The following is a 20,637-nucleotide window of genomic DNA, read 5'->3' on the forward strand; positions in this document are numbered from 1 at the left end:
TGAAATCTCCCACAAAATGTTGAAATTAATTTTGAAGCTCTGCACTTGGAGATTTGCTGCCATCATGTACTAAATTGATTTACAAATGAAAAGAGCATTTTCCTTGTTTAAATACAGGTGACATATCCTTTTTAATAGACTATTTCCTAATACTTTTTCAAAAGATCAGTATAAATATGGGCCTTCTAATTTTGCATGTCTTGAGTCCCATTTAATAATTTCCAGCTATTCAAAGAGTAAACAATTGAGTACATTCTACAGTTTTACAAAGCTCTGTGTAACCAGGGTGAAATTGGTGAGACTACATAAACCTTTCTATTTATCTAGACTGCCAAAAAATTCAAATAAGACCTTCTAAATGGAAGCCAAAGTAAAATATGTTCTTAAAGGCCCTTTTTAGATGGTATTAAGATGAATCTTCTTTTTCTCATCTACCTGACAAATTTAATTTTTTTTTAAATTTTATTTCAATCCTATGTTACATAACATTTTTGCATAATCATTTTGTATTCACGTTAACACATTTGCTATTTCCCTCCATTCTCCCATTCTCATTGAAAATCCTAAAACACGCCCGATTCTTGCTTCATAACGTGTCTTTTAAGATAACACAGCTCCTGTTGAAAATGTTCCTGGGGAAGGAGAAAAGCGATTACAGAGCTGAACATTTCAGAGGCTCTTAAGCTGCCATCAGGTGCAGAGAATGTGCCAAATTCCCTATTCTGCTTGTCTAACAGAAAAAAATACTCAATTGAGACATCTGCAACATGACTTCTTTTTTTTTTTTATCCTCCTGCTGCTCCTCCTGACCCAAAAGCAAGGCTGCTATTGCCTTTTTGAATAGACCAGTCCTTATCTGAAAAGCCATTTAGTTGCAAATCCCAAACCTTTCCATTATTACCACGTATGCCTGTATTAGCCACGGTAAAGGCCCGTAACAGAGCAGCTCAAATGTTGGACTAATGACCTCTCTGGTATTTCTATAGAAGTGCTCTGTTAAACACCCAGCCATTTCAACTTTCAGTAACAAGACCTATAAAAAATTCATACTCTGAATCTCTAGTTTCAAACCACAGCACTACATCATCAAGAGCTTTTCAGTCCTCCCACCCCACACGCTTTACGAAGGGGGATGGGGAAGAGAGCTTTTATCTTCTTGGAAATAAAATTTCACATTTTCTTCTCTTGTTTGCATTTTTAAACAGCTCTGGAGGTTGGGGAAAAAAAACAACCAACTATGTGAGCATGAGTTTTCTTTTATTTTATTAAAATATAATATCATCTAAGAACTTTTAGCTAGGTATTTAACTAAACATAAAAAAAAAAAAATGTAAAAAACAAGCTTAATAATTTAAGTAACTTTTGTCTCAATTGTTGCTGCCTTTCAGAAATTGCAAAACTTCTATTTCAAGACTGAAAAGGGAAGCACCTGGAAAAAGTATACAGTTGACATAGTACATTCTCGAGCAGTATATACAGCTTTGATCTGGTCTTTAAATGAATTTGCTGGATTAGAAAACAGTAGTTTCTTCTGGATATATGTTTATATTTTCCAGTAAAAATACGGTTATTTCTATGACAATTCTGTAAGCAAAATTTGAATGACTCTTCCGATTTAGCCTCTCAAAATGTTCAAAATGAGTCTTTCTGAAGAGTCACACGTTTTTCTGCATGCTGTAGCCCTGCCTCATGTCACGTCTCCTCTCTCTAGCCTCACTCACTGATTTTACAGCAGGGCTGTAATGTCCATCCTTCCTGCTCCCCGGTTTGATGGGCTGTCACTGTCTGTGCCTCCTGCACATCTGTCGCCTCCCTGGAAGGGCTCTGGGCAGCCTGGGCACTGAGATTCCTCCCCTCTCCCTCTCCCTCTCCCTCTCCCTCTCCCTCTCCTCTCCTCTCCCTCTCCTATCTCATCGAAGCCGCAGTCTGTCCTAAAAGAAACCTCTGTCCTTGCTTGTCTTACCCACGGGACAGCAGCGATCTCATCACGCACAGCAGGGGCTGAAGTGCCATGCAAAGCTCTCAGCTTGCTTTTCTTCGTGTTCCTTTTCTCCACAGCTTTGGTTGGTTATTTCTACCTCTTATTCAATGATGACTTTTAAGCACAAGTAAATGGCTGAAGGGGACGGAAACAGATTTATATCTTATCACCAATAATAGCAGAGCTGGATAAAATGCCATCCAGGCAGGTTTGGTTTGGTTTTTCTTAATGTGCTAAAAGCCTATCTCATCAGCAGGAAACAAGGAGGTTTCTAGGAAGTCGCACAACGCCCACGAAAACAGACTTTATCTCATCGCCCCTCTCCGGAGCAATGGCACCGAAACAATCCCCATCCACCCGCCGATTTTTAAAGATGCTCAATGTCCTTTTTCCGTCACCGCCCCTCGGTGCTCCTCGGCCACCAAGTGCCGCCGACACCGGGCACCTTCCCACGGGCGGTGCGTCCCGCGGCCGTGCCCAGCCCGGCTCCCCCGCCCCGCGACACCGGGCACGGCCCGCCGGCACTCGGGAGCGCGCCCGGGACCGGGCGTCGGGACCGCGCCCGGGAGTAAAGCAGGGGAGCGGGGACCGCGGGTCGCTCTCGGGAGCGCGCGCCGCCCCTCACGGCCGCGGGTGACCCCTCCGCGCGCCGCCGCCGCCCCGCCCGCGCCGCTCCCCCCGCGCGCACGCGCCCGCCGCGCCGTGACGCCGCGGCGGCGCGCGGCGCCATGATGTAACCCGCCGGTCCCGCCAATCGGAGCGCGGGTAGGGCGGGGCCGGCGCCGCTGGTTGGCTGTCGCCACCACCCCCGCCCCGCCCCGCGGCCGGCGGCGGGGGGGACCCGGATGCGGCGGCCCCTGGCGGCCGCGGCCGTTAAACGCCGGTGGGGCGCGGGCGCGACCCCCGCGATGGCGGCGGCGCGGTGAGGGCGGCGCGCCCGGGGCAGCGCGGAGGCCCGAGGATGCCGCTGCTGTACGTGATCCTGCTCTCGGCGCTGGCCGGCTGCTGCCTCACGCTCCTGCTCCAGCTCCTGCTCGTCTACAGGAGGAAGCCCGAACCCCCCGGGGCGGACGGAGCCTACGGCGGCATCGTCTACTCCCGCGTGGCGCCCGAGCACGGCCTCAGGGAATACCTGCAGGGCGCGGAGCCGGCCGGCGGCCCGGCGTCCGCGGAGCCAACCCCCAGCCCGGCCCCGGCCTCTGCGCCCGCCGCCGCCCCGGGCCCCGAGCCCGGCCCCAAGCAGCAGCAGCAGCAGCCGCCGCAGCAGCAGCAGCCGCCGCCGGAGCCCCCTCCGGCCCCCTCCTCCCGCGAGGAAACGTGCCACTTCCTCAATGCCATCTTCCTCTTCCTCTTCAGGGAGCTCAGGGACACTGCCCTGGTCAGGGACTGGGTCATCAAGAAGATCAAGGTGGAGTTCGAGGAGCTGCTCCAGGCCAAGATGACAGGGAAGGTGCTGGAGGGGCTCAGCCTCAGGGAGGTCTCTCTCGGCGATGTCCTGCCCGTCTTCAAGTCCGTGAAGCTCATCCGGCCGGTGGCCTGCAATGAGGAGGGCACTCCCGAGGAACTGGGCTTTGAGGTAGATCTGGAGTACAATGGTGGCTTCCACCTGGCCATCGATGCCGACCTGGTGTTCGGCAAGTCAGCCTACCTGTTCGTGAAGATCTCCCGGGTGATGGGGAAGCTGAAGCTGGTCTTCACTCGCCTGCCCTTCACGCACTGGTTCTTCTCTTTTATGGACGACCCCGTGATACTCTTTGAGGTGAAATCTCAGTTTGAAGGGAGGCCCATGCCTCAGCTCACTTCCATCATAGTGAACCAGTTCAAGAAAGTAATTAAGCGCAAGCACACCTTACCCAATTATAAAATCAGGTGAGTTGTTCTGCGTCCTCAGCCTTACTTTGAGTGGTTTGCTCTTAATGGGTATTTAGCGCGATACATTGCTTGTCTGCTGGCAGAAGTTTTCCATGAAAGGAAGGATCATTTTCCATTTATAACAGGTGAAGAAGCCATTGCACAGTGAGGTTGTTGCATGCCCTCATCTGGGTGTAACTAACGTGGCAGAATTCCTACGTATGAAAAGTTTGGGGATGTTGTGACGATTGGACCATGATACCCCTCTTTGGAAGAGGTAGGAGGATGGTTCCATGGAGAGTGTGTGCATTTGGGGTGTTCTGCCACTGGTCAGCCACCAGGGCAAGACTTGTGGCTTATGCTTATCTCTAGAGGTGAGGTGATGATTACTTAATATAAGAAAGGGTAGAGTTCACAGGCTAAGAAATATTTTTGAGATCCCATAATATAGGCAGTCCACTTCTTTTCTGGTCTATTGAATTCCCTCAGTAATTTTGGGGGGAGTCTGAAAGTTGATAAGGGAAGTATCGCTACTGCTGTGGTAAGCAAAACTTTGAAGGACATTTTTGCGTTTGCTTTGTTTTTTTTTTTGTACTACAGTACGTTTTCTTTTACAAATGCACACATTGCAGCACAGACTGCATCATAAAGTGAATATAATGAAATGTGCACTGATACTTCTGTAGCTTAAGTGGCATGAGGCATACTTGCTTTGTTTCTGTCCTTTAATATTGATATTGAATGTCTTACCACTGCTCAGGTACTGTTTCCTTTCTGTTGTGTCTTATCACTCTTAGGATGCCACGTGTCCTTTCTCTTTTGTTTGTTCTTTGTAGCTTTTGTTATGTGTGAAGGATTTTAGGTTTGTTTACCACATTCTTCTGCAATAAGCCTTTTCCCTGAAATTCATGAGAGATGAGTAACTGAAAATGCTTGTTTGGATTTTGAAGTGTAATTAGCTTTGTAGTGGTATAATTTTTGAAGCCTTTTCAGCTGGTTCCCCTGCAACTGAATTTATAAGTGCTCTCATGAAAATGGATTTTTAAAGTATCCAAGATTTGGATAGCCTTAACAGGGCAATAAATGGTTTTTTCGAGTAATGTAGTGGTTCTTTCAAATTTTGAGGTACTGAATTGCTCTCCAGAAGAGAGCAATCCCTGGACAGCAGGGAAGCTGTCACAGCAAGTTTGCTTCCATTCTCTTACTGTTTGGGGAAGAGTGAAACTGTAAACTGTGGAGAGGAACCCGCGGGAGAGGTTGGGATAGCCCAGTCCTGGTGCAGAGTCAGCACTATCAGCACATCTAGAAAGTACAAGTGAACTTTGCACTCCCTAGACAAGTTTTTAGGGTTCCTGTCCAAGCTGTGATGATGTTCTCCTCCCCTTCAGCAGATGAAGACAGACATCTTCACTTTGCCTCTGAGAGATGCACGTGGACAGTGAGGTGTTCTCATCATTTAGTTGGAGACAGTCAATTTTCCACGAGTTCCTCAAACTTTCTGCCACCATAAAGAATGAATGAGGCATGTGTGAGGGAGTGGAGGGGCAAATGAGGAAAGAAGCAGAGTGCAGAGCCTGAGACAGAAATGAGAAGTGTGATGACAGAAGGTAACTGACAGTAAGAATGATATTGTGAATTGTTATATGATATTATAAAGCATAAATAATTATAAAACTAAGAAGAATTAACAGTTAACTTAAAGTGTTCTCTTTGGTTAAAGGAGTTGGAAAGCAGTATCATAGGTGATTTTCACACTAGATAGTGGGCTGGTAGCCTGCTGTGTTCAGTTCAACAGTGCTCAGCTCTGATGCTTTTGATCTTTACATTTTATTCCATGTACTGAACGTATCATTCCAACCTCCCTTGTTGTGAAGGGGACACTAAGGCAGGACACAAAGCTGAATGCACATTTATGGAATTGTCCTGAGGAAGGAAGTTTGGGTCATTGGTGTTCCAGCTGTCCATAACATGGCCTTTAAAGCTTCAGGTAGGAACCTCTAGCTATCCACAGTGTCCCAAAGTTTTGTAAAACACAGTCTGAAACTGCAAATTCTTCCCCAGCGTGTCCCAGCTGAGTTTAGGCAGGTGAATCCCCAAACTTGCTAACAGCTGAGTAGCAACAATACACTCTGAGGTGGTGGCAGAGCTGAGAGTTCAGGTGTTACTGAGAGCTGGTTTGGAAAATCAAATCCCTTGCTGATAAGATGCAAAAGTGGGGCTTTAAACAGAATTGTAAGATTACATTGGATTTGGGATCATGGTATGGTAATGTATTTCTTAGCAGAGAATATATAGGAGAAAGGAGTTTCACAACTGCTTAATAACCTCTTACCTTACTTAAAAGTTTCTCATCTATATGGAATGCAATTATTCTCTCACAATTTTTGTCCTATTGTCTATATGTCCTTAAGTACACAGTATTTGTTTGTATGTGTGGTGTAAAACCTTTCTGATGTCTCCCTACCCTTGCTCAAGTAACTTTATAAATAAAATGTTGAATAGCAGTGGTTACAACGTTGTAAACAAAAGTACTTGGAGTGTGAGGGATTCTCTCTTCCACTGGTTAAAAGGAGCACTTTGCTACTCTGTTGGCTTCCACACTGAAGCCCACAAAAGAGTTTTATCTTGTTTCAAGGTGTTAATTAGCATATAAAAATATGCCATTTTCTTTGTCTTTTGTATTTGGCAACTTGTAGAGGTTTTTACTGGGTGGTGAATGGCATATGAAGAGAACTTCTGCCAGCAGTTGATCTTGAACATCCTGTAACTAAGTTTTTGGTACAGATCCTAGCCTCCTCTCTTATTTAGTTACAGAACACTATATTTAAAAAATGTTTATTCATATGTGTACTGTCTGTTGCTAAAGCCAAATTACTACACAAGTATTTTGTATTCTTTCCCGTTAGGTACAGGTTTATGCAGCACAGCAGTGATGAGTAGGATCATATTTTGTATCATCCATTTCTATAGACTTTGTGTGATCTGCATAACTGTACCTTGAAAGCAGGGAATGGCATCTTGCATTCCTGCTGCACTCCTTAGAGTCTATAGGGAAAGGCAGTATAGCCTAGTAAGTGCATTTAAAGTTTGTCTAGAAATTTATACACATTTTTCTTCATAAAAGCAATTGTCTACTAATTGAAAAGGAAGGGTTGCTCTTTATGTCTAAACTAATAAGTAGTAATTTGTATTTTACTCTAATAACATGTAATCACTTTCCTCTATCTCTTTTACAAATGTGTTTGTGTCTGGCAAAACATCCTATTTTGTAGCTGCTCTGCCATTGAATGGGAATTGCTATCTTGTGTAATAGAATTTAAGTAAATCCCTGCATGTCAGGGTGCTGGTAAAATCCAGTGAATGTAGGCTGGGTTTTTTGGTTGTTTTTTTTTTTTTTTTGGTCATCATTCATAAAGGATTTATGTATTTCTATTGATAATAACAATAGTTAATTTTTTATTGTTAATGTTAATGTATTTGTTGCTTTAAAATATCAATGCAAACAGCTTTTCTGCAAACATTTTGTTATGTCAGAGCTGTGTCTGGTTCAGATGTGGAGAAGATCTAATACAACCTTGTTTTCATGTAGATTTCTTTCAATAGACCATGGCAGTGAATACTGTCAGCACAAAGTGGAGTTTATCTCGTGGCCTGAGTCCAGCCTTTGGTTTTTCATTGTATACACTCAAGCAGTTCTTTAATGCTATAGACATTGTTCGTGTTGGTTTGAACTTTATCATGTCCCTGTGTTAATTCTCTAATGAGCTCTACTGTGCTCATTAACCTTTTATTAAGTCGCTTATGGTGACAGCCTTGCTGTGCCCCCCCTCACCTCAGGTTTGTCAGTACACTGATTCTGCTGTGTCTGTCCTGTTCTTAATAGTTGGGTGTATTTTTGCTCTTTTGCACAGCTTCTGATTTTGCTTTTAGATTTAGTTCCTTCCAGGCAATAAAAATACACTTTGCCATAATGAAGATACAGAGCCTGTTGTGTATATGTAAAGTCCTTTTTCTGCCAAAATTGAAATTATTGGTGTTTCTTAAACAGTGATGTAAAAAAACATGATACTGCCTTTTTCTTAAATTGCACATCTCACAAGTTCATCCATTCAGATTCTAAGCAGACCAGGTGTTGCCTAAGCAGTGTGGGTCAGTTCTGTATATTTTAAAAACACTTTTTTCCTTAGCTTGTTACATTAAAAAAACCAAATATTTTGTATTGATACTAGCCTGCTTTGGGAAACTCTGCTTTATTTTAATGCATGCTACCACAGAGGGGAATAACTTTCTTTTCTTTATAGATAGTCTCACAAAGCATCACTTCTACCATTTCTGTATTGGGTGTTTAGATGACCTCCTCTGACTTCCAACATGAATTATCCTTAGAACTGATCATTTGCAATATAGTCGTGTTAAATAGTTTTGTGCTTTATTTGGAAGCTGGGGCTATATTGAATTTCTCTGGGAAGAAAATTAGATGAACCTATTTTTATTTACCATTATAGAATGCAATTTGAGAGTTACATAGTAGTTTCCTATTTTTGGCAAAACTTAAGTCTAGAAGTAATGTAAATAGCTATTGATTTGAAATGTGTTCTACAATAGAAATTACCTCATAATGAGGAAATGGAGGTATTGGAAAAAGTATAAAATTAAAAAAAGTATGTATTATTCATATGATGACCAGAAATATTCAGATCTTGGGACTGTGATCATGTCTTTGCTTCAGAGACCTTTCTCTGTTCTCGTTCCTACTGCTGCTGAAAGGAAAGAGGGGTGGTTTATTTGTTTGTTGGCTCTATTTATTGAGTTTTTTAACACCATGACTATTTTAGATACAAAACTCATCTACTGTACAAAAGCACTAAAAAAGCCTCCAGGATCTGAGTCCTTTTCTGCTCCACAAAAATTGATGGTAAAGCAGCGCTGTAATTTTCAGACTGTCCCAGAGATACTGCCTTGAATGATGCCAGCACAGACTATTCTGCTAATGGCAAAGTGGTGATAATTTCACTCAGTAGATCTGTCTGTAGTCAGTAGTTTCATGCTTGGAAGATTATCTTAGTAGTAGATGGACAAGTGGTTTTTCTTAGTCCTAGAGGAATTAGATAAATGGGTCTGTAGGTAACCTTACACACAGTGAGCACAACCAAACCTCAGAGCAGTAAATATTTTTATTTTTTCTGAGGCTGCTACATGTAGAAGGAAGCTTTTTGTAGTGCAGGGCTTTTTACTGTTTTATTTTAGGAGAGCACCATCTCAGGCATACATAATTTCTGGAGGGTCACTAAGTACAAGTTTCTTAAGATTGTATGAAATTATATGGTACAGTGTCTGTATGTAAACCTTACGTAACTAGCAAGTTCAAATCCATTAATTCTAAGGGTTTTGAAACATTTTTAGTCATATTCCCCAGCTTCAGCACTTCATGAGTTTTTTACACTGGAAAGATTGAGTTCTGAAAGAATGCCAGTTTGAAACTTGTTCATAGTAAAGTCAGATTTAATGAGTGACCCAGCTACATACCAGACATTTCCCAGTATACAGGTGGCATTCTTTTCAGCTTAAGAGTGAGCCTTTTTCTGTGGTTAGTCAACAAATCTTGCATTTTCTATTCTTACCTACAAGGGTGAGGAGCTAACACATCACTGACTTGAGACAGATTAGTGAAAAAATTTGGAGACCAGAAGTATGGGACAAAGAAAAAAATCTCAGTGAATTATGTTTTGGTGATTTGTATCTGCCTTTGCTGCAGATGGAAATCCAACCAGCATAATTGATCTGAAAACAGGACCTCCTGCAACTTTCCTTCCTTGCAACGGTATATAAAACACTGTACAATAATAAAAAAAATTACCTAATTTAATCCTTTGCTAGTTTCTATTTAAAAGTTACTTGATCTTAGTCCTGCAGTGAACTTTCATGTGGATAGTGAATAGACTCTGAAAAATCTGCTAAGATTTATTTAGTACTTGATGGTGTTTTGTATACACCAGCATTGAGACCACATTTCTGTTCATCTGGAGTCTGATCTTGAGCTGATCATGCTCTTCAGTGAACACAAATATGGATATTTTTATTCAGTTGTCCTAATTTGTGTTGCTTTCAATGCATTTAAATAAAATACTAAATAAGCAGTAGTAGTATTTATTTTTTTAAGGTAGGTTATTTCAAAATATAGATCATATACGAGTTAATGACTTTGCTGAACTGTAGGCACCTAACAAATGTCTGGATTTGGTTCTGAGCCTGTCTGCTGGAGCAGGGAGGTGTGTTCAGGCTCTGGAACTGGGCTTTTCTGAACCACCTTCTACAGGCTGTATTATGATTTTTAGACTCTGGATAGATAGTATGATTAATGTTCCCCACTTGTCACATGGAACTGAACACTGTGTTTTCCTGGGGAGATTAATTCAAGGAACAAAGACACAGAATTTATCTGTGAAGTTGTGTAGCTAATAGAGCTTTCAGTAGCTCATTGAATGTAAAAATGTAGAAGTGTTTTTTTGTCAAACCTATTTATATATTCCAAATGCATGAAACAGTTAATCTTCACTGGCAAATAACACTTGATCAGAAAGCTCTTAAAAGCTGCCTGGGTAAGGACAGTAGGTTTTAGTGGGGTAGAGCAGTGCAGTGCTGGTGAAGCTCAGCCTCAAGCTGCTGGATTCACTATTGGAGCTCGGCCTTTCATGCTCTGGCTTTCTGTGGGAAGCTGCTTATTCTGCATTCTTGCAGAGATGGCCTAAACTCACACTTTGCTCCTGTGTTTACAGTTCATGTTCACACTTGTTTGATTTAAAACTGTTTCAACATTTGGGTATTCTTTATATTGTGTTTTTCTTTAGAGTATACTAAAGGACTTTTAACACTTCTAGGATTAATAAGCTTTATTTTCTAAACTGAGTATGGAGAGAAATTAGCAACCCATATAGGTAGGTTACATTAATAGATAATTTATGTCCATCCCAGTCTGTTAAAATCCCTGAATTGTGGAACTACATAAAAACTTTGCATTGTGATCTCAAACTGTCCTTTCATCCAGAAAAGAAGCAAAGGTCCATTGTGATGATGAAGATTCCTACACTTGCCCAAAGCTATTTGGGTACATCTGCTTCCATAAGAACCCTTCCTTCTGGAGGGACTCCTACCTTTGTGGAGCCCTGTCTGAGTTATTAAATCCTCTCAGGACTGCTGTAGGACTCAGCTGGAGGCTGGCAGTGTTTTAGACCTGTCTGTGGCCAAACACAGCTCTGCAAGCTGCCCAGGAGATGCTGGGCATAGCAGAGAATAAAAGAAGGAGAAGGAAAACCTTGAATTTTGTGAGGTAAAAAAAAAATCACAGAAATTGTTCAGCCCTGAGTTGGGCTCTGGAGAGCTGCCTGGTTTGCTATTTTTTTTTCCCTCTACTAGCTGCTCTTAATTCATTTTAGCCTTAAAACTATTGGGTACAATTTACCTTCATAACAATTCCCCTGTTCAGTTTTGCTGGAGTTCAGCAGAATGGCCTGTGAGGAGCAGTGTCCCCAGCCCTCTCCTTTAAAGCTGTTTCATAAGGAATTCTACTACACCAATAGAGTTCATACATTTTTGAAGGCATACCAGATGGCATAAAGCTCTGACTGAAATGGAGTGTATTACAGTGATCAGCTGATGATAGTTAATCACACTGTTACACACACTCAAAGATAGTAATTAATTGCTAGATATGACTAGCATAAAATTAAATTAGGATAATCATTTGGGAATTAATTTTTTGGCAGTTTTTTGTTGCTGTGGCTGAAAAACTCACAAGGGCTCCGAGATGTAAATTGAAAAAAATTATTTCTTACTTTCTGTCTTCTAAAAGTTATCTGATGATATCTAATGGAAATCATAACACATATTTTGGTCCTGACTTTCTTAACTGGGACCTAATGCTTAGCAGGATATTCTCCTGCATCAGTGTCAATGGCAGCGCTGCTATGAAAAATGCTCACTCAGCAGGAAATGTGTATAAATATTAAAATCTACTTTTGTAATGGTATTAAGTACAAGATTGTGGTGTTTTCCAGTGGAATGAAGATAGTAATACTGGTAGTAAAACTACTACCATATATGTAAAATACTTTAAATTATGCTTTAAGCTGTGAAAAATAACCTGTCACTTATGTTTTATATGTAGTATCTTAAAGGAAACCCACTGAGTAGTAAAAATTTAAAAGAATGTCACTTGTGTAGCAAATTGTTTCAACCCTATTAAACCATTATTCCAGTTTGCCTGAGCTCAAATATGAAGATCCAGTCTTGCTTGACACGGCACTGGGCTTCCTGGTGGTGTTTGCATCACCTCTGAATGAATAGTTCCTAAGTAATTAACCAGAGGAAATGACTCCAAAAACTTCAAGTTGTGTGGTGTTTTGTTGGTTTGTTTTTGTTGTTTTTTTTAAGAATAACTGCATACTTGCTAACAAAACTTGATGCAGTATGTTAGAAGAAACAAAACAAGCTGATGTTTCTAAGCAAAGAGAGCCCAGTGAATTAGAAAGGGGGGTGGGGTGGGAACAGCAGTGTTAGGCAGTGGTATTGTTCTAAAACAATATTACAAAAACTTAGATCGTTTTTTCTTTTCCTCTGTTCCTCTGAATGAAGGGCAAATTAGAGAAAGTATCCAAATTCATAATTTGAACAGCTGCATCTATCAAATGTAATCACAAGTCCTAAGTGTAACTTGCCACGAGTGATGCAGGATTTGGAAAGTGCAGGAATCCTTCCTGTTAATTAACCTCACAAACCCTTCCTGTGTTTGATTGTCAACAGTGGTGCCTCAGGTCATGTCCAGACTGAGCCTCTGTGTTACTTGATCCTGTTTACAGTATGGGTCTATTAATAAAACGCTGTGACTTGCCTGTGGTGTCATCTTTGCTTGGAGGACAGCTGGCAATGGACATGGCCATGGTGTGTCCCTGGGTCCATTCGTGCCCTCCCCAGCACTGCAGTCCCTGAGCTCCCAGCAAACCAGGCCCAGAATGACTGCTCCTCACAGCTGCAGGGTGAGCTGTCAGTCACCAGCTCTGAAAATGCTACTGCCAAGCCTGAGCTCCCAGGCTGTGAATTGGAGCATCTTCTGTCTTGTCAGAAGTGACTGCGTAAATGTAGATTGAGGAGAAGCTTGTGCAGTTCAAGCATTTTTAAAACTGACTGGCGGAGTGAGGATAAACCTTGGGAAGCTCTCTTGCCTAGAATTCACAACAGATACAAATATTTTTTTCAGTTTACAGCTGTCAGAGACTCCTTTCAGCAGTGAGACAGTTGTTTTCTGTTTAAGCATCCTATAAGACATATTTTTTCACATGGATATAGACTGGGGTTTAGAGCAGAGGATTAAAACTCTTCAGCTCAGCGAGTGAGTCATGTTCAGAGCTCAGACTTCTCACAGAACATCATCATCTTTACTGTAACCAGGATTGCAGACCGGTGATGTTTGGATAGACTTGAGACTTCCTTATGGTAGAACAATCTGCTGAAGTGAGCAAAAGCCAATGTTTGCCTAGAACCAGTCACTGGGACCAATCTCTAATCCATCTGGCTGAAGATAGAGTTTTGGTGTGGCTTGGGTTTTATTTGGTTTTTGTGTGTGCTTTTTATTCTTTGTTATTTTTTTTCCTGCTGCTGTTTTCCTTGACTGTCTAATAGCTGGTTGTTAAACCACACCTATTTCTCTTTCAGCTCTACGTGAACATAAGCATATTCTGTGTTTTCTGTCCCATTTGGAGCCACAACAATTCTGGCTTTTTGGTTAGACACAGAAATTTTGTCTTCATCCTGTCTAAATTACAGCAGGTTTTTCATCCATTAATTTGAATCATCAGAACCTGAAAATTCAGGGATCAAACAAGTATTGACATTGAGTTAACAAAGCTTTTTCAGTATTTTTGCAATTTAGAATTTGGGAAGCTAGAGTTCCTGAAATGCAAAAAAGTATCCACTTGGTCAATTTATTCTGGTTTGTGCTGATAAGAAAGAAGTTCTGGTAAGGTTTATTTCTTACCTGTGGCTATTCCAATACAGGTAGTAAAACCATATTGTTAAGACTGTCCATGTTGTATTTGCAATTTCTGTTATGTAAGCAGGGAAAATAACTATAATATTTTTTGAAGAAGTTACTAGACTGCATTTATTCTTTTATTTCTTCTTGTGGAAGTCAAGAACAAATTGAAGTTTGAAAAGGGTCTTGTCTTAAGTGTATGATTCAAGATATACCTCAGAATTACTGAGAAGGAAAAAGACTATTTTAAAAAACTGGAAATGTGTGAAACTTCTTTGAAGAAAAAAAAAAAAAAGAATAGTAAAATCCTTGCTTTGCCTTCTTTTTCTTTTGAGATCTTGGTTTTTAAAAAAAGAGGGACTGTTCATATATTGAGACCTTGTGTGTATGAGCCTCCTACATATGTGTGGCAGAATAATCCTGTAACTGTGGGTGGATTACTAGATCTGATTTGCAGTTTGCCATAAAACTTCCTAGAAAATAAACACCTTCTTATTGCAGTGTTTTTTCAGGCTTCTTGTCAGCCAGGTTTTCATGGCTTTGAGTAAAGCTGAAATTAGTCTTATTCGTTAAAGAAATCTAGTATAATTTGAATTGCTAGAACTTCCCTGGGTGTGAATACTGATGCAGCTCAGCAGCAGAAATTAGTGGAAGCTGGAAAATTGCTTTTCTAAAATCTATAAAAAAATATATAAAGAAACCAGTACTGCTACTTTTTTTTTGCTGCTCAAAATAAGGATAAGCCTTATTTTTATATCTCCAGAGTGAAGAATGATATAAGCTGTTTACATTATAATACCTGACAACAGTAAATGTTAGCTGATAAGCACTTTTAAAATCTTATTAAGGTGATTGTGTCTTTTCAGGAGTGGGTTGTAATATTTTAGAATTTTTGTAGAAGTAAAACTTCATCTTAATTACATGCACTGTAAGAATAGAGGATTTCTTCATTTCTTAAAATATCTGGTCTTAATCACTCTTTGAAATTTACACACTTTCCAAGTGCCTGAATTCTGTTTCTGTAACTCAGATGAAAAACACAATTTAAAAATGACTCAGTTCTGTTGTGTTGAATTAGTTGTTGAATTTAGTTGAATCTTTTGATTAATCCTCAGACTGAAAATAAATCCCGCAGTTATTCTTTAAATAGTACTTTAGATACTAGAATCCTCACATACAGTATCACTTGGCAAAATTGAAAGCTACTGAGCACAGTCTCTCTCTTTAGATTGTGATAGAATTTTGCTTAACATTCTAGATGAAACTTAAGATTTGCAATGCATTCAGAGTAGCTTTATGCCAAAGATGCTTGCATTTTTGGTTGATTTCTTCTTCTGAGGTTTAAAATAGTTTTGCTTTTTATTAAAATTCATTTCAGTTAATGTAACTTAAAAATTCCCAAACCTGAAAAAGTTTCATCTTTATGTCAGTAGTGTTAGGATTAATAACATACAAGTGTTTAATGTGGTCTTAAACTTAATTTTACACACTGTTTTAGATACCAAACTTCTTTTATAAAACCAAAGAATAATTTAAAATCCTTCCTGTAACTTATTCTAGAAAATTATTCTCACTTCCTAGCAAAAGCTCTACAAAATCCCACCTCCTCCTGCACTTGGAAATTAAACTAAGACTTTCTGCTTTTCCAAGTAGGAGATGGAATACTAAGAGCTTTTGACTTTTGTTCCTGTCTCTGTTTAGCTACGAACAATTTATTGTTGTTTTTTTTTACTGTTGTTCTGGATATTCTTAACTGATGCAATGAGCAGACACAGAAGCATATGGTTATCATACCAGAAAAATCGATATTTTTTTAGTTCTCAATAGATTTCTGCATGCAACTAAAAATATTATTAAGTAGGTACTGAGTGGAGCAGTTAATTTGGGGATTAGGTTAATTAAACTAAGGTATATATAAAAGACTTGTGTCTTCTGTTAAAAGTTGGCTAAAGGACCACAAAACAATAATCACAGAATAGTGAATTTAAATTAAAGGGAATGTAGGTCAGACATACTTAAAATTAAATCACCAAATCCAGACTTGTTCCAAGTAGATGAGTTCTGCCTCCCAAAACTGGCGACTGGACGGGAGAATTCTCCCCATTCAGGGGCTGAAAGCACTCAAAATGAAGGGAGTAACCTTGATGTGCTTGGGTTTTTCTGGATACACTTTTGGTCTAGACTTTGAAGGAGGTGGTGATGAGAGGGAATGAGTCACTGAAGAGCAAATGAGCCACTGAGGTGACTCTGAAGTCTGGCATGAGCAGAGGGTAGAAGGACTTCACGTCAAGGAGACACTGCCTTCAGTGGCTGGAAACATTTTTGCTGTGTGCTGTGTGTGGAAAAGCTTAGTATTGTGCTATTTTAGTGCCTACCTTTAATCCTATATATTATTTCAATAACTTTGTCTCAATTACTTTCAGTATAATCATCTAATGCCTCGTGTGAAGGAGGAAATTTTGCTGTTTGTATCTTGCAGTATTTGTTAAGAAACACTCACTATGCTATAGCCTCTTTTAAATTTAGATGTTTCTATAGGGTTTCACTTGATGAAATGTCACATGAAGTCTGATTGATGGATATTCCTCTTCATATTAATGCTAGGTTTTAGCCAGCATTTTCTTAATAGTGTGCTGTCTGAATTTCAGACCTTTGGACAAATAAGATGAGTTTGTGGAGGGATTCTGGTAATTCAAAAACAAGTTGAAAAGACACTATAAGCATTTAATATAAAGCACTTTTAAAGGCTTTCTGCAGGGAGAGCGTCCTGCCAAACAGGAGAGGAATAATGTCTCTGTAAGAGCATGTGCCCTGCTTTTAAAAGGTGGGGAGGCTTGCAGGCTTTTCCTACCATGGGAAAAAAGATGGGAGAGCTTGTGATGCCTGACCCTGTTGGGAACATGGATTTCCTGTGTGTGGTTTTACAGCACAAGGAACGGACCCACCCTACTGCCAGCAGTCCCCATGTGGGTCTGTATTAGTTTACCATCTCCCAGTGGGAAAGACTTTCCAAATAAATAGTGTTGTCTTGCATTTAAATCTCTGACAACAGTTCAGTTTCCTAATATGTAATTGAAATCTGCAGGAAATAGTAATTTGTCTGATACTTAATTTTGGAAATACACAAACTCTGGAAATTAAATAGATAAGTGCTATGATATAAATTTGGAAGTCTTCAGAGCAGCACTAAAACATTAAAAATGCATTTAATGTGGGATATTCAGCTCTTTATATGTTGCTAGTGCCAATGGAAGTAGTTGATGTGTTTGGGTTTGTTTTTTTTGCAAATGATTTTGCAAATTAATTGTGATAAGAATGCGAACATAAGTGCTTGTTGTAAATTAAACACGATGCTGAGAATGCATTTTAATCCCATATGTGTAGAAAATTTAAGAAGTGCTGCATAAAGTCTCCCATACACTGCTAAGTGTTTTATATATTATTGTATATAACAGTATTGGTATTTTAGAATTAATTCCTCTTTAATTCATTGCTGTATAAATTTTTAAAAAAGGATTTTGAAAATAGAAATCAAAATTACAGTAAACATTGTCTTAATCTAGCAAGGAAAAAGTCTTTTTCTGGGGATTATTTCATTATTTTGTGTTGCACAAACACTATTCTGAAGTCACTTGAGGATGATGGTTTTGGTTTGAATATGTAGGTGGATATGTCTGCATCCTACTGGAATGTTTCTGTTATTTTGCTTTTCTGGTTTGTTCTTACTTTTAGCATTTAAAATAGATTTGTCCAAGTTTGTGTTCTTGTAAATGGCGTGCAGGATGTGTGCCATATGTAAACAAATGACATTTGAAGTACCAACACTTTTAGCATGATATTTGCAGAAATTGGGGGAACTAATGGTAACCTACTGAATCCTCTTCCTTTGTCTTTTTTTCCCTGCCAGAAATCTTGTTTCAGTAAATCACTGAAGCTCAGAATGGTTGTTGTTAGTTTGATGCTCCAATGGAAAACTATAACAGATTTGAGAGAAGGCGTATTGTATTGGCAGTTACTGGTATTAATTGAAAAGTAGTTTATTAGTGCTTAAAAATCCTCAAATCTACAGGTACCTATTCACTCAAAACTTGGCATTGCTTTCCCCTGTGCTTTCCTAGCTCTTCCTTTTCTGCCTAACAAAATCTGAGCTAAGTCTGTATTTTGAGGGGGTAAAATCATTCCTAGCAGGAACAGGGTGAAGTGAGAAATGTGAGGTGGGTCTGTGTGGGAAGGTGACCGGTAGGAAGGTGCTGTGAAGTTTTGTAGAATCAAAACACTGGGTTCATCTTGGTGGTTTTTTTGCCTACCCTTGTGATGCTTGCTCTTACTTAGTAATTCAAGAACTATAAAGGAAGATTATGAGTACAGTATCAGCCAGTATTTGAACAAGGCATATTTTGACTTAGTTATTTGTGGTATACTCATAAATCTAAACGGTGGCCAAAGTGATTTAATGGCCTCATATTTTTCATGCACAAGACCTTTTTTAAAAAGTATTTAAAACTGAGTATTTTTATGTGACATGTTTCAAAATGGTTTTCCTCAAGAAGGAGTTAATGAGGGAGAAACTTGGAACCAAATTAAAGTTAGAAGTTGAATTGGATTTCAGGAAAATAGCTGGAGTGTTGAGTTGTGTTTATTCACAAAGAGAACAAAAGAAATGTCTTTCTCATGGTTCTGTACGAGGCTGTTGCTCGTACCGAACTGAAGTGTCTTGAATCAGAGCATGGAGCTCCCTCCCAAAGTGTTTGCTGACAGTTACAGGATGCTTAATTATTTATTTGAATTTCTGAAACTCTTCAGTTCAGCTCCATGTGACTGTTTCCTGAACATATTGTGATCCCTGAATGTGACAAGCAGATGCCTCTGATGGTTGAGCAAGCAGTACTTATGAAAGACTTCTTTCTCATGAAATGGCAGAGACATCCTGCAGGCTGTGCTGCTCCTCTCCTGTGATTTGTAAATCTCCACACAAATAACTGCTGGGAGGCTGCATCAGTGACAGAGGATGGAAACCAAGGCACAAGGCAGTGCTAGGAAATTAGAACAATAAATAAAGACAGAAAGAAGGAATACCCTGTGAGAGGTTTTTGAGTTTTTTTCAAAAACTTTAGTTCAGATGTTGTGATATCGTTCTTTGTGCAGGGTTGTGGCCCTTGCTGTTGGGATTGCCTTTGTGTGTCAGCCATGTATCGGGGCTGCGGCTGTGCAGCCTCTCCCCCTCTTTCCCTCCCTCAGATCAGGGCTGTGTCCTACACCAGAGCACTATCACTCGAAAACCAAATTGGTATTTATAACTCAGCATTTTCTAAAGAGAGAGAATAATGTAGTGAGATAGTCAGTGTTTTACACACGTTATCTTGACATGAGCTGCTTTTCCTGTGAATCACATGCTGCAGTGGGGGAAATAAAGCTTAGGGGCAAATGTTTAGAATACCTGTATCTTTATTTTTTATTCAAGAAGACTGGCTAAACCTAAAGTTTCCTACGAAGAGAGAGAAGAATCAGTCTGGGTAACTAAAGTGAAGTGTTCAGGGTGCACCAATGGCACTGTCATAAAAAGTTTAAGCTTTAGGCTCAAAAGGTTATTTTCATCTTTCTGTGCTGTGATGGTTATGTCGATAAACTTAAACATGCTGTGTGATTTTTACCAGCTTCCCACTTTCTCAAAATTATCTGTGCTAGTAGATGTAACTCAGTCTATTCCTGTGAAGCAGTTTTTGTTTGTATTGCCCAGTCTGCTGGATTCAAAAAGCTTTAGTAGGTCTTACTCCTTTCTTTTGACCAATGAATGTGTAGGAATGGTAATATTTCTCTTTTTGAAGAGTGTTAAAGATTCATTATCGTCCTGTTACCATTTTTATATTTTTGTGTTTTCATGTTGTGGAATTTGAATTAAGAGAGGTTTCTTCTGTATTTTTCAGGTTCAAGCCATTTTTTCCAATTCAAGTATTGCCATCAGCTGAATATGAAGACCGAGACCTCTGTATACAGGATTTGCTATTGACAGAAGGTCGACTGAAGGTCACATTAATTGAATGTACAAGGTATATTTTTGTGCTCATTCTTGACTAAGCAAGGACCTGTATTTGCTCAGTTTGTAGTAATTGTAGTTGTAGGCCAGTTCTGATTGTCAAAGTGGAAGCTTTGGTGTGATGACTGCACTTTAAACAAGAAATGTACTTGTCTTGAAGTAAAAATGAACAAATGAAAGTTGCAGTTACTTTCTGAGGCACTTCTGGTTTGTGTCAGGGCAAGCCTTTGCCTTTCTGAATTTTGCCTGGTTACAAGCTAATCAGTGCCTCCTCTTACTTGCTTGGTTTGCTTTTCTGCCACACCAAATTGAGTCTCTTTCCAGGACAATGTAAGTGTTGTAATTATATTACTGTATTATGTAAGCAAAGGGAAATAATTGTTTCACTCAGTCTTACTTAGAGAAATCCAATTCACTTTTATAAGGCATTATTTATTGTCTTGGTCTTGAACAAAGTAATGGAAAGAAATAAAATCTACTTCCTTCATGGACTGAAGAGAATATTATTCTCTTCAAAGCTGGAGAAAAGGTGTGTGGGCTCTTGATTTACTGGGGGTTTTTTGTCAGGCCTCTTGGTTCATGTTAGATCTTATCCAAGTAGTGCTAAGGCTTTGATCTAGTTACGTGCAATTCTACCCTTTATGAACTTAACTGCTTTGCAGAAAGACTCTTTTTTTTTAACCTCTTCTTTTCATTGCTTGTCATTTTTCATTGTTATATCAACTCTGCTTTGCACTTTCTTTC

General features: G+C 39.8%; 1 protein-coding gene across 2 annotated transcripts in view; it reads left to right on the forward strand.

The window, feature by feature from the left end:
- Positions 1-2,803: 2,803 nt before the first annotated feature.
- The window catches only part of PDZD8 (PDZ domain containing 8), a 52,078-nt gene continuing 34,244 nt past the window's right edge, over positions 2,804-20,637 (forward strand). Inside the window, exons 1-3 of one of the 2 annotated variants that reach the window (XM_086901383.1) lie at positions 2,885-2,953; positions 3,338-3,850; positions 19,784-19,906. In XM_086901383.1, coding sequence (XP_086757509.1) covers positions 2,943-2,953; positions 3,338-3,850; positions 19,784-19,906 — 647 coding nt within the window. In that variant the 5' untranslated portion in view covers positions 2,885-2,942. Of the gene's footprint in view, positions 3,851-19,783; positions 19,907-20,637 lie in introns of both variants that reach the window. The other variant, XM_023929283.2, reaches the window with a different exon arrangement.

Source organism: Cyanistes caeruleus, chromosome 8 (genome assembly GCF_971803275.1).
Source record: "Cyanistes caeruleus chromosome 8, bCyaCae1.hap1.1, whole genome shotgun sequence".
In the NCBI taxonomy this organism is placed as follows: Eukaryota; Metazoa; Chordata; class Aves; order Passeriformes; family Paridae; genus Cyanistes; species Cyanistes caeruleus.